Genomic DNA, 14,983 nt, shown 5'->3' on the forward strand with positions numbered 1-14,983 from the left:
AAAGTTTTTAAATATGAATTGCTTGCAATTGCGTGTAATTTTTACTATATTATTATTATCTGGTGCATATTTGCATGTGACATCGATATATTTAAGAAAGAGACGCTATAAAAGGAGATGGTGGATAAGACCTATCAACCGAACTCGAAACGATTTGGGATATTTCAATAAACAATTTAAAGAAGCATATGAAACAGATCATGAAGAATTTTTTAATATGACACGAATGATACCTTCTCAATATGATCATTTATGTAATCTTGTCAGATCTCTGCTCACAAAAAGAAGTTTACGAGAACCTATTTCAGTAAATGAACGAGTAGCTGTTACTCTCTTGTAAGTAAATGAAATGTTATCGTTTTCTTTTTTAGATAATTTAGCTTATATTATTAAATAGTATCCTTTTTTATTGTTCTAGATTCCTTGCTCATGGTGACAGTGCCAAGTCAAAAGCATGGGATTTCCGAATTGGCAAATCAACTATATATAAAATTATATATGAAACTTGCGATGCAATTTGGCAAGCTCTTCATGAGCAATATTTACCCAAACCTTCGAAAGAGATATGGGAAATGATAATTGATGGATTTTGGAACAAGTGGAATTTTCCTAATTGTATAGGCGCACTAGACGGGAAACACATCACTATTCAAGCTCCACCGAACAGTCATTCTTTAAATTATAACTACAAAGGATTTTTTAGCTTTATATTGATGGCAATTTGTGATGCCAATTATAAATTTATCTGGGTTGATGTCGGTGACTATGGTAATATATATTTATAATATGAATCTCTTCTTATGTACTGAATACAACAGTTAATTGAAATTGTGTTTTGCAGGTTCTAATAGCGATGGTGGAGTATGGGCGAACAGTAATCTTGGTCGAAGTTTGGAATCTGGTACAGTAGACATCCCAGCTCCAAAATTATTGCCTGGTACAACAACTTTGCTGCCCTGTACTTTAGTGGGAGACGAAGCGTTCCCTCTCAAAACGTACCTCATGAGACCATATCCAAGAAAATCGCTCACCAGTGATTCACAGCGAATTTTTAATTATCGCTTGTCCAGAGCAAGACGAACAATTGAAAATGCTTTCGGGATTCTTACTTCTAGATGGAGAATTTTAAGAAGATCAATTCAATGCAAGGAAGAAACTGCTCATAAAATTGTGCTTGCTCTTGTTGTTTTGCACAACTACATTATGTCCTTTAATGAACGCAAATATTGTCCGCTACATTTTGTGGATCAGGAAGTTAATGGTATAATTACTCCAGGGCAATGGCGCAATGAAGAATTAGGATCACATATTGTACGTATTAGTCAAGTTGGCTCAAACCGAACTGCTTACACTGCAAGTGTTCAACGAGACATACTGAGAAAATATTTTATGACAAACATTGGGGCAGTTGACTGGCAATTTGACTGTGCATTGAGGGGTTACAACATTAATATCTCTTCATAGCAATGCAATATGTATAAACATGTATGTGAGTTAGCAAGGAAGTTTAGAAATAAAATACTAATTTACGTAAAATATGGTTTTATTTAATCTTCACTTTTTTCTATAGAAACACATGCTTTCTTACGTAACGTTATTGCATAAAACAAAATATATTCTTTAACTTACAGATTTAATATTGCAAAATCAAACTCTTTGTTTTGTTGCAGTCTCAAATATTAAATATTTATACTATATCTGAAGAACATCTTAACACTAGTTATATATTGAGCTACGCAACTTTGCTTAATTAAATTATACTCTTGTCACATTTGTGAAAAATTTTGATTCGCTTTCGAAGAAGTCGTTGACTAAATACTAAATTATAAATACTCAGTTTATTTGTATCCACATATTTGGCAAATTATACATGTTTTGTATACTGAGACAATAGAAAATGAGATATGTTTTAGATGGCAAGGCAGCTCGCTGAGTGATTGAATGTAATTGGTTCTTTTTTGTAGATCCAATCAATCACATTCAATCGCTCATCAAATATGTTAGCCGTTTCGACGTACATGTCCAATGACTTTTATTAATGGCTGCGTTCAGCAGAAAAAGCAGCTTTGCAACTGTTGTAAAATTCTGATTGGCGAATACTCTTAGATTCAGTTAAAATTAAGAGCACACGCCAAGATTTACGAATTTTACCACAGTTGCAAAGCTGCTTTCTCTACTGAACGTATCCAATGTTAATCACTATTAAAATTAAAATATTGTGACATACTATAAACTATTTAAAATAATGTAAAATATAATTAGTAAAGAAATAAAATCACAGTCAATATGAGAAAAATACTTTTCAGAAATAATCTTTTAGTAAAATTGCAATTTGAAATTGCAATTTTGTAACTTAACACTTAATATTTTATATAAAACTCCAAAACAATAACAAAATATATTTGTACCACGTTTTTTTCAAAAAAAGAAATGAATGAAAACTTATAAAGATTTATGAAAACTTATTTTAGCGAATAAACTAGTAGCTGTGATTAATTTTTCTGTTTGATTACATAGTCTTGTTATTCAATATTGTTGAAATGATTCTAATACCTCTAACATTTTGATCACGCATCTTATTTTTTGTTGTTCAGGCACACATTTTAATCCATGTAACAAGAATGACATAAAATATTTATCTTCTTCTGTGTCTGCTTTGGAAGTTGCATTCAGGAATGTTGGCAAAGCTGAGCAAGCTGCAGCTATTGTTTGAGATGATTCTTTAATTACAGAATCTATATTATCAACATTAGTTTTCTTTCTTTTTTTAATATCCGATTTAGGTACTGTGAGTGAGCAATCACTTATTTCATCACCACCAATACTCTTATTAAACTTATTCTCTGAAACTTTTTACAGATATAAGAAGTGCATTTTTTCATAATCAGAAATTGAATTTTCTCTGAAAAAAAAAATAATTTGATCACTCACTTGTAAAACTGTTGGCAGGAACGTTTTCTTTACAAACGGAAGACCCTGGCGAATTTAATGTTATCGATTCTTCTGAATCTGAAATATGTAGTCGTGGATGTTTTCTCATTGACGATTTGGAGAGAGGCCTGGGAAGAAAACTTTTTCCAGAAGCAGGTGAAGGACACGTGAATTTGGTATAATTGGAGAATGTCCTGCAATATAATTTTCCTGAATTAATAAAAAAACAGTTGTACAAGTATAAATAAGGAATTTAATGTGAATGAAATAAATAAAGTTAATTAAATAAATCGAAGTATTAAATAAATGTCAAAATATCAGTATTTACTTTCGTGGAATATACAGATGACTCATAAAACGATGAATAGCCATGCTTTGTGGTGTTAATAAGTTTTCATATGACACATTATCTCTCCCTGAACCTGACCGCCCTTGTTGTTCTGTTAATGTCGATGTGTATTTGTCGCCTTGCGCGACTATAGAGATTTCGCAGCGTATCCCATCTCTGCTTTGCATCTGGTCCTGTAGAAAAATCATAGAATGTGTTTACAGACATTGACACATGATTTTACGTATAACCTATACATAAACAACTAGCACTTACCACTTAGCGGATGTTTTAGGGCTTTGCCAATAGACATCCATGTCATTTCTTTTTCTTGTACATTTTTATATCCAATTTTTCCTTTAGCATAAAGTTTAGGGTTGCCTTCAACAAGCGCAATTAAATCCAAGTCATCTTGAATTTTATTATCTTCCAAGACGGTGGTTGCTATTTGGTTTGAATTTTCTTCGTTTTCCTCTTCGTTTTCCTTTTCATTTTCCGACTCCAAATATTCATATTCGTTATAATCCATATTTAAAACACACAAACTATGATTATGAAAATGTTAATTTATAATCTTTTTCCTTTCTTCTTCTCTCTCTTTGGGCTATTTTCTCGCTAGTTGAAATGAAATGCGTACAGTGTGTAATGTCCTAACCCTAATCTAACCTAATCCTAACAATATTCTTTTCTCATTGGTCAGTCGCAGCAACATATGGTGTGGTCGTAGTCGTTGGAATAGGAATTGAACCAATTCGAACGACTACGAATACGACCATGCTACGACTGTGCTATGACCGTGCTACGACGGCTCTTGCGACTCTTAAGACTCTTAAGACACGCATTGTAGACCCCGCATAAATATTTCGCTCTTTCCCTTCTGTTGTATTCTTTCGTTGACTTCGATCCCTCCATCTTCCTTTCTCTCTCCTCTAATTTTTTCTTTTTGTAGTTGGTTGTCCATTCTTCAATCGTGTCTTTTCCTTGTTCCTCTCTTGCTTCTCTTGTCCACTGGTTTGATCCGCCCTCCTTGTAAAACGTCTGCATCCTTCTTCCCCATTGTGTGTCTTCCCATTTTCTATCGCTAATTTCCCTTCTGCATTCTCTCAGTATTTTGTTATCAGTCATTCCTTTTATTTTTTCCTGGTATTTTATCGCTCTTCCTCCGGCTTCTATACTGATTTGTTCTATCTTTGTTTCTTCTCTAATTATGTAGCTTGGCGTGCATCTGTCTAAGCCCAGTATCCATCTTATATATCTCTCTTGAAGTGCTTCAATCTCCTTCCATTCTTTCCATCCCCATATTTCGACTCCGTATAAGAGTATACTTTTAACCATGACATTGAACATCATCATTCTCCTGTCGAAGTCTCCTCCAAATTTTCTTTCGCCTATCCCCCAAACCAGTGCCATGGCTGCTGTTGCTTTCCTCACTATGTCTTTTACATGTGCTTCATCGGTGTTGCATTTCTTAAATGTGAATCCCAGATATTTGAATTCCCTCACTTCTTCTATCTTGCTGTCCTTCCATTTCCAGTTCCTTTCTTGCTTAATTCTTTCTTTCCTACAAAAGACCAACATTTTAGATTTATCTGCGTTTAGAGTCAGTTCTTTTTCTTCTAAATATCTTTCTAGAGTTTTTAGCATTTTCTTCATTTCTCTTTCCGTCTCCGTCATCATCGCTAGGTTGTCCGCATACGCCAAAGTGAATATTCTCCTCCTTCCCAGTCTTGCGCCTCCGTTCTGTCTTTTCTTCATAAAGTCCTCCACATCCGCAATGAATGTTATGAATAGGAGTGGGCTCAATGGGCATCCTTGCCTCAGACCTCCTTCTGTCCAGAATTCCTCTGTACATTTATCTCCTACAATTACCCTGTTGATCGTTTCTTCATAGATATCTTTTATTCTGTTGATCAGTTTCCTATTTATGCCGCGTTCTTCCAGAACCTTCTATAGCTTCTTTCTGTTCACCTTATCGAACGCTGCTTTCAGGTCCGCAAAAAAGACGTAGAATTTTCCTTTCTTTTTCGTTATCGTTTTTTCCGCTATTATTTTCAGTGCAAATATATTATCTATGCAACTTCTCCTTTTTCTGAAACCTGCTTGCGTTTCTGGAAGCAGCTTTAGTCTCTCAACTTCCTTCCTCAGTTTTTCTTCCAGAATCATTGCATAGATTTTGTATGCCGTGTCTAGTAATGTTACCCCTCTGTAGTTTTTCACTTCTTTTTTGTCTCCTTTTTTATGTATTGGGTATATCATGCCTACTTTCCATCCTCTTGGCAGTTTCTCTCCGTTCCATATTTTTTCCATTATTTTCCTCAATTTTTCTTTTGTTTCCCTATCTGCGTTTATCCACACTTCGTTTTTGAGCCTGTCTTCACCTGTTGCTTTTTTCTTCTTGAGTCTTCTTATTGCGTTTTCCATCTCTTCCTCTGTGAATCCCTCTTCCTCCTCCTTTGTTTCTTCCTCTCGTGGCATTTCTTGATTACCTCCTGCTTCTCGCACGTTTCGTGCATCGTTATTTCCTCTCGTCTCACCTCCCTCCAGTAGTTCCATGAAGTATCTTTTCCATTGTTGCTCCTCAATGTTGTCCTCTGGCTTTTCTCGTCGGCCTCTCTCCTTCTTTATATATCTCCATATTTCTGTTTCATTTTGTATCTCTGCGATTTTGGTCTGCTCTCTTTCTCTCTCTTCCTTCTTCTTTGTTTCGCAGAGCTTGTTGTGTCTTTGTTTTTCTTCTATAAATTCTGTCCTCTTTATGTTTCCTTTTCTCATTTGCCTGAGGGATCGGTTCAGTTTCGTTTTACTGTTTCTGCAGTCTTTGTCCCACCAAGGTTTCTTTCCTACCTTTTGCATTTTGTTCTTGACTTTCTTTTTGCTTATTGCTTTCTTGATTTCTTCTACTAGTTCTTCCCATTCCTCTTGGATTTCTTCCTTTTCTGCTTTCCTCTTCTTGAGATTTTCTTGGTATACTTTTATTCCCTCCTCTGTCCAATCTTCTATCTCTTTCTCTTTTACTTCTTCTCTCTCTCTTATCTCCTCTGTTGTCGCTTTCAGTTCTATCTCTAAAGGTTGATGGTCTGATTCAGTCCTTTCTCCTATCCTGAAACTTTTTATTTCTTCCCATGTTTCCGCGTTACAAATTGCATAATCTATTACTGAATTTCCTCTTGCTCCTGTGAATGTCTATTCTCCCTGGTCGTCGCCTTCCTTATTTCCATTCAGTAAACCTAGTCCCAGCTTCTCTATTTTTTCCAGTAGATCAATTCCTTGTTTGTTCATTATTTTGTCCTTCGAGTATCTCCTACTTCCTTCCTCCTCTCCATCCCAAACTATTTCTCCTTTCTCTGCTGTTCTAGCGTTGAAATCTCCTCCCACTATCATTTTTTTCCATCCATCGCCTTCGATTATCTCTTCCAGTTCTTCTAGTGACTTCTTCTTTCCTTCTCTGTTGTAAATTGAGATAATTTTCCATTTTCCTCCGTTGATTTCTACACCATAACTAATTATTCCTTGTGTTTCTTTTTGTACTTCCTCCATCCTGATGTTTTTCTTCACTCCTGTTATCATGCCTCCCACTCCTCTGCCCCTTTTCTTGTCTCTTGCTGCGTACTGTGTTACCCAGTTGTATTCCTTTGGCATCAGGGCTTCCATTTTTTTCCATTGCTTCTCCTCTATCCACGTCTCCGTAAAGTTAATTATATCAAAATCCTGTATGTACTCCCAAAACTCCTCGTCTTTCCTTGCAATTCCTGCCGTGTTCCAGAATATTGCCTTTATCTCTTTCTGTACTTCCTTGCTGACTTTGCCTTTGTTCATATTATACTGGACCGTTGTTATTTTACTTGGATTGCATGGCTTGCCTGTTCTGAAAAAATTCTTTCAGTCCTTCCCCTTCCTTCCATTTGAAAGTTCTTTCATTGACCATTATTTTCTTGTATCCTATCTTCACTTGATTTCCTCGTTCTCTCTCCAATTTCGCGATTTCTGCTATTTCTTTTTGTACATCTCTTTCCTTTTTTGTTAAGTCGTTGTCAATGTACAGTTTCTTACCTTTCAATTTACTTTTCTTTGCCAAAATTTCTCTTTTCTGTTGCCAGCTTTTTAGTTTCGCTATCAACATTCCTCCTCGTTGCTCTCTTCTTATCCAGTATGCCTCCTCCACGTCCGCCTCTACCTGCAGTTCTTGTCTCATTATCTGTTCTATTATTCTCTTAGGTGGGCCTTCTCTCGATAAATCCTCTCCTTTCAAAGTGATATTGTTCCTTCTTTCTCTTCTCTCTCTTGCCTCTTCTTTCTCTTCCAGTTGTATCATTCTTGCCATTTTCTTCTCCAGTTGTTCTTCTTTGGTCTCCAGTTCCTTCAACCTATTTACTATTATCTCCTTTTCCTTCTCCTATTCCTCTTGTTTCTTTTTCCATTCTTCTTTTAAGTCTTGTATTTCTTGTCTTATTACCTTGTTTTCCTTCTTTATCTCCTCTGTATCATTCTTGATTGTTAGTATAATCTCTGTCAATTTATCTATTTTATCCATGTCTAGCCCTTCTTCGTTTCCTGTATTCTTCTCCTCTTGCGTCTCTTCTGCTGCTTTTTCTATTCTTTTCGTTGGGGGTGACCTGCTCACTGCTCTTGTTTTTTGGAATTTCTCAAGTAATTCCTTCTCTGTTCTTATCCTATCTTCCTTTTCTTCCCTCTTCCTCTTAAACGAGTCGACTATCGACTCGCAACTATTGGCCCTTTGTCTTCCAAGGTGCTCCGCGTGGGTCGGCCTCCCTTTTCGTTTTGGTTCCTTTTGTCTTTCCGGGCCTTCTCCTGTTTTATTTATTAATTTGAATTTCTCAAAATCGCGTAAACGACAATTAACCGTTTATTTTTGGAACATCGGCTTCTATTGTTGACACTCAATATTGTCGTTATTTACACCTTCTCTCTTTCCGTGAAAGTCAATGTTGAGGCGACGTTTTCATTGCTCACGATTTCGTTCAACGTCAAACGTTACCTCTTTCGCCGGTGTTAATTTGCATATCACGTGCCGATCCTTATTTTGGGTTTATTCCATTATTTTGTTATCGAGCGATTCTCACTTGTGCAATTATGGGTAGATTGTAAAAGGCTGCGTCACATTTCTACGTCCCTGAGCACGTATAATATATTTCGATGATTTCAACGGAGTTTAACGCATCCAATTTATATGCCACAGTATTCGCCGTAACTATTCACATCGTTAGCACTCAGTTTTAGACATAAAGAATTTACTTTACACTCCCCAATAAGCACTCAAAGGCGGAGCGACCTGACATACGTCCACACGCCACGACAGCCTACACCGGACTCCCTCATATAATATAATTATAGTTATAATTATATTATTTTATACGCAACTATGTCAATAATTAAAAATATCAATATTAGATTAATATATAATTATAATGTAAATAGTTGTAATATAACAGTAAATAGTTAGTAATAGTAGTAAGTAGTATAATTGTAAATAGTTATAATTAATATACAATTATAACTACAATATTTACAATTTACAAAACACAATTTATAAATTATAAAGTACAATTTACAAAATATAATTTATGATGTTATCAATATCAAATAAATGTACTCGGTTTATTCAAATGTTTAATAACATAAATAATTTGATATTGATAGCATTTACACATTTATATGATATATTTGTAATTTTTAAAATCAAATATGACATGCTAAAATAATTATGCAAATTGTTTAATCTTCTTGAAAATAATTTTGATAATTTAAATTTCATTTTTAAAACATTTTTAAAAAGAAATTCAATTTAATTTTCTAAGAATAATTTTAAATTATTACAAAGAATTATTAAAAGTCCAAGATATATGTATAATAAATCTAAAATATACGTATAATATAAAATGTATTAAAAATTTCTACATAGTCCAAACAAGGCTGATTAGCGATGATGAATTACGCGATATTTATTATTAATACGCGACATACAATAATAGAATTTAAGAATAGAAATTAGTTTTATATAAATAACGCTTAAACATAAATAATCGTGATCAAAGGTGTTATTAATAAAATTATTGATATTTTTTCCGATTGTAGAAGAAAGTATTTGCATTACTATGTAGATTATTAATATTGAAAACGCGAAAAAATAGATCAAGCTTTGATGTAAATCAATGTAAAGAAATCAAAATACAAGATAAATAACAATTTAAAATTCGCGAGAGAGCGATAACGAATAAATAAATCGATTATTAGGAATAGTTGATTACGATATGTATAATATTTGTAATATGATAATCGAAACCGCTAATAGACACGCGCGACATAATTATTATCAAACAAATGCGGAGATATTTCGAGACATTTGAGATTTATAATGTTTGCGAATGTAGAATTTATTAGAAATTTTAAGAAGATAAATCGTGATTTACAATTCGCGAGAAGATACGACGAAATAAATAAATCGACACTATTCAGAATATTTGATTGCGATATGTATAATTTTTATAATATAATCGAAGCCCCTAATAGACACGCGTGATATAATTAATAGAGAACAACCGGTTTAATAGAGAATAACGGAACCAATAATTTTATCAAAGTCTCTCTGTCTCTAATAATTTAACTATCTAGTTATATCTCTAACTATCAATGTATTAGTAGAGTTTAATAAGATTTATATAATGATGTAAATAATCGCGATTTTAATCATTAATAAAATTATCGATCATCTTCTTAAATAGTAAAAAAAATATATGCCCTATTATCGCAGAATACTATAAAAGACAATATTCAAAGACGTGGAAAGATAGACAAAGTTTCGACGTATAAGTCAACGATTAAATTATAAGATAAATCGAGATTTAAAATTCGCGAGAAAACGCGACGAATAAATAAATCGATAATATTTAAAATATTCAATTGAAGATATGCGAGTGACATACCGGTAATATCCGATAAAAAGAGGAGCGATCTTAAAAATGGAGAACGACTGACATTTCGTGTCTACATCAGATTTTGCAAGATCAATCTGCGAAGAAAAGTTAAGTGATCCATTAAGCGTCGGGAGACGCTTTCACTGTAGGAGAGAACGAATCCTGGATCTTCCGGACTATTCTCGATAGCAATGATTTTAGTATTAAATCAAAGACACAATTATCCCTCGTCATTATTTTTAATTCACGAAATTGATATTCACGTCAGAAAACATGTTCTACCATTACTAAGAAATATATTTCTTCATTGAAAATTCAATGGATATAACCTTTGTTATTGAAATGTGATTACGAACGATTATATTTATAAATAATAAAATACATGCACATTATTGGAATATGTGTTAAATGTGCAAACACATAATTTAGACAGGGGTACCGTCTGCGCGCGCGAGACAAATCGAACCCGATACCAGCAAGATTTAAAAAATTTCGAATAGCGTTCAAAATAAAATTAATGAAATAATTTTAAATATATAAATAATTCTAGATTAATTATCTAGATTCTTATTCTTGAAACGTTTAAATTAATAATGTTTTTTTCTTTTAATCAATATCTTACTTATATAGGTGTACCCATTCGATTCATCTCTAAATTTTTAAGTATTCGCACATTTTATGTAACATTCATGTATAATTACGCGTATATATAATATATCATATTAACAACAATTATAAAAATATTTTAGATACGTTAATTTGTTCATGTATTAATCTACTATTAAATTTTTCTGGCATTATAAATATAGGCAATAATAATACCGATCCTAATAATGATAGAACATTTTTAATGAAGAAAAAAAAAGGATACATTTCTCCCATCTAAATATATATTATTTAAATTAATTCGACGTTAAAGAAGCATATCGTCGTTGAATTACTACCGAAATCATTGCTTTCGGAAATTTTCAGGAAAACCTGGGATTAATTTCAATCCTACAATAAAAAGTGAGAAATAATTCTCCATGATGAAAATCGTTTCGACTTCTCGGCGGTACGAGCCACGCAACTTTCATTAACGGAATTTATTTAACGGAAGGAACAACGATAACTCTTTTATTGAAACGACAATCTCGTCTAAGAACGTGAATGAAAAGAACGCGGGAAGAACATGGTGATTTCGCAATCGTAATTTATTAATTTATTTATGAATATTTTCCGATACGAAATTCGTAGTTACAATTATAATTGAAAAAACAAATTATTAAATTCATAATAATTAACTCGCGATTCCATAATATCGAAGGTGATCGTTAAATTTTGCGAAACTAATATTTAATCGTTGACTTATCACATCGAATCTTCACATTCTTATTCGATAATTCTGTATATTTAATTAGCAATATTTGAAAATATTATGTGACGAGAGGATCAGCGATAAAATTCTTTTGTTAAAACGATAATTTTGTATAAGAACTTGTATTAAAAATTTTAAATTTGATTCGCGCGATGCATATACTTAATACACTGAGAAAAAAATTATCTTAAAATAAAAAAATTTTAGTTAACTCAAGAAAGCTATTTAAAAATCGTGTTATTCTATGATACCGGCAGGACGTTCGTATAATAGCGAAAACACGCGGGCATGTCCAGGTATGTTACCCGATATCTCACCTGCCCACACGTGCGCATTCTGCTTCTACCTTCCTTCCTGCTTGGGAGCGCATCGCGCGATATACAAGGAACGTGCGCACCGATGATATAAATCGTTGCATTGTCCATTATAACTATCTCTGCGCAGGCGAATAACTTTTACTAACGACGGGATTAATAAAATTGAGATGTCAAGATTAGTCTTGACATCGTCTTCTTGATAATTAAAAATCTTGTCTTAAATTTCTTGAAAAATTATTGGTCTTATCAAGATTATTGATTTTTTAAAAAAAGCTAAAATATATGTGCCCTGAGAAAAATCGTTTGATTGTACCAACAAGACGTATATGATTGAAGGCATTTTGGTTAAATCAAACAAGAATTTCTAGTTATCATGATAAGACTCAATTTTTTATAACTAGAACGTTTAATAGATTTTATAAGGATTTTATTAATTTAATTAATTTTATAAGAATTTTATTAGTATTTTCTGATTGAATTTATAAAATAAATTTCTTGTTACATTAATTTCTTTGCTTGCCGCTAGGCTACTCTTAACTTAACTCGTATTCAATATTTGCCATGAAATGTATATAAAGAACTAGTATTAACATTAAATCCAAAGTATATTTCTTTCTCTTACGAGCAATAGTGCCAGAAAGAGGACGCTAGCACTCTGATTGTATGTGTTTGAGTTGCATCCTCTTCTTGCATCACTGTTTATCAGTTTAATTTCTAACAAACTGAATTTAAAATAATTTATTCAATAATTTGGATTGAATTTATCCAATAATCGTGTTGGAATTTAAAATATTAAACAGACTTTTGGATTAGATGGAAAAAATTTTAGACGACTTGGTGCTGGTGAGTTTAATATTATTAACCAGAAAATTTGATAAATTTAACAGGAAGAAATTAATCAGATTCATTTGATAATTTCTACAAGAATTCTGGTTCGTCCATTTTCCAACATACTGGTTGAATTTACCAGAATTCTAATTAATGCAACTAAATTTTTTCTCAGTGTGTATATTTGTAAATTAAATGATAGAAAAAATAATTATTATATATTATACGAACTTAAGCAAATTTATTTAATAAATAAAAATGTTTATATATTAACAATTTTAAAAACAATTAATACAATAAACAAAATAAACAATAAAAGATTTTACATAAAACTATAGCACATGTACAAAGTTTTTTGGGTGCGTGCGTTTGCATGTAGCCATCTGTATTCTATATGTAATTACCTTTTCATACCAATAACGAATATTTAATAATATATAATGTTTTTTGGGAGTTAAACAGAATGACATATCTAATAATTATCTGAAAAAATTATATATTATAAAGATTATATTAAATATTATTTTAATTGTTCAGTATTAAATAAAAATTGTTAATAAAATCGAGACAAGACAAAATACAAGACGAAATTTTTGCAAAGATTTACTCAAACCAAAATTTATAAATTTTTGAAAATTTTAAATACCAACACAATATTTTTATAAACATTATCTTATCTTAAATCTTGTACAACCCATATATTATTTTCTTCTCTTATTATGCACTAGTTGCCAAAATCGTTGCTCAATAAATACTGAATTACATCGGATATTTCGAATTAGACAGACGAGAATTTACATACTTGCGACCAACGTTGGTGGTGCAACCGCACTCCCAAGTCGTGTAAAAGCGGATGACCTCGCGGAGTCATGGACCGCGTTACTTCCGTTGTTTGTTCGCTTCTGTCTCAGGAATTTTTGCGCCGGCAGGTGTGATATTGTTTCTCAAAATCTTCCCTTCCAGGACTAGACAATCGCGCTATCATCGCGGAACGTGTGTCTGTAGAATGCTATGATAAATGAAACCAAACTCTACTCTCTAAAAGTGAATCAGTGAAAATATCACTAATTTAAACAGTAAAATAAGATTTTACTGAGAATCAGTGAGTATTTTACTGATCTTCAATGGAAACGCTTATTTTTTTGTTATTTTATCTTATATCTCACTGATTATGGTCAGTTAAAATAAAATTCACTGTAAAATCAGTAAATTTTACTGTAAAACCAGTAATCGCTAGTTCGTTAATTTACCGCTACAATCTCTCTCGTATTTAATTTTAGTTATAAGAATTATATAAAGTTTGCAAAGTGCGACATTTAAAATTAGAAGTATTACTTCGATTTAATTTCTGATACAAGCTCAATAGAGAGGCTTCAGATATTAAATCTACTATTTTTATTGTTTTTCAGTGATAATACACTGATTCATTTTTAGAGAGTAGGCGCTTCTATCTTCGAAGCGGTGCGCATCATCGTGAATCAAGGATTTATCAGCGTCGACAAGTAACCGTTCACGCAATTACAAAAGATAAAGCGGGTCCTTTCAACAGAGATTTCCGCGCTACGGTTCATATTATAGCGATTACCAACGTCATCGGTATTTCTTCTTGTTTCTGCTTTTAAGAGAATGTCTTATTTATATAATCACAGATAATTATCATTACAGATAATTATCATTACATCATCATAGTAAAAAAGAGCGAGCAATATCTCATGGATTAGATATGCAGACGATTACATCTAAAGCTTGTGTTAAGGATCGACTTGCACTTTCATTTTGTGCTTAAATATCCTGCTCGAATTGAAAACTGATGATTCACTTCCAAGTCACTTGCATAATGTTTCAGTGATTTGTAGTCTTGCAAGTTTTTGATTTTGAATAGGTTAAAAAATAGTCTGATTGATAATGTAAACTAGTTGATTAACTTTTTTATTTAGGGTAATTAATGATGAGAAAATATTGCCATCTTCAAATTTAAGATTAATCCCTAAAGCAAGACCAGACTTTTCTAAAAATATTGATCTATAAATCTATAAATTTAATAAATAATGATTGAATTATTTACGTAGAAAACTGAATGCAGAATTATAAGCTTAATTTTTCTTATAAAGTTTTAAATGTTATAAAGATTAATGTTCTTCTGCTTTTCAATTCATTCTAAATAGTTCTATAATATTAAATTCATTGCACCTGACGACGAGTTGAAGTAATTTGTATTCCGTACGTCGATTGATGTATACACGTGTATAACGTTTGCTGCACGTGAAAACACGTGTCCATTATAGTAACA

The 14,983-nt window shown here is 32.4% G+C and overlaps 2 protein-coding genes across 2 annotated transcripts; one reads left to right on the plus strand and one right to left on the minus strand.

Annotated features, from left to right (window-relative positions):
* Positions 1 to 275: 275 nt before the first annotated feature.
* On the plus strand, positions 276 to 1,525 carry LOC112639145 (protein ALP1-like). Its single transcript, XM_025412177.1, has 3 exons — positions 276 to 336; positions 419 to 768; positions 842 to 1,525. Exons 2-3 carry the CDS (start codon positions 573 to 575, stop codon positions 1,462 to 1,464), a joined length of 819 nt encoding a protein of 272 aa, XP_025267962.1. The 5' UTR covers positions 276 to 336; positions 419 to 572; the 3' UTR covers positions 1,465 to 1,525.
* Positions 1,526 to 5,206: 3,681 nt separating this feature from the next.
* On the minus strand, positions 5,207 to 7,075 carry LOC112639144 (golgin subfamily A member 6-like protein 6). Its single transcript, XM_025412176.1, has 2 exons — positions 6,487 to 7,075; positions 5,207 to 6,375 (listed from the first exon to the last, which is right to left on the minus strand). The coding sequence occupies exons 1-2, from the start codon at positions 7,073 to 7,075 to the stop codon at positions 5,207 to 5,209; spliced, it is 1,758 nt and encodes a 585-aa protein (XP_025267961.1).
* Positions 7,076 to 14,983: the final 7,908 nt, after the last annotated feature.

Source organism: Camponotus floridanus, unplaced genomic scaffold, assembly GCF_003227725.1.
Source record: "Camponotus floridanus strain SB8 unplaced genomic scaffold, Cflo_v7.5 scaffold482, whole genome shotgun sequence".
Classification (NCBI taxonomy): Eukaryota; Metazoa; Arthropoda; class Insecta; order Hymenoptera; family Formicidae; genus Camponotus; species Camponotus floridanus.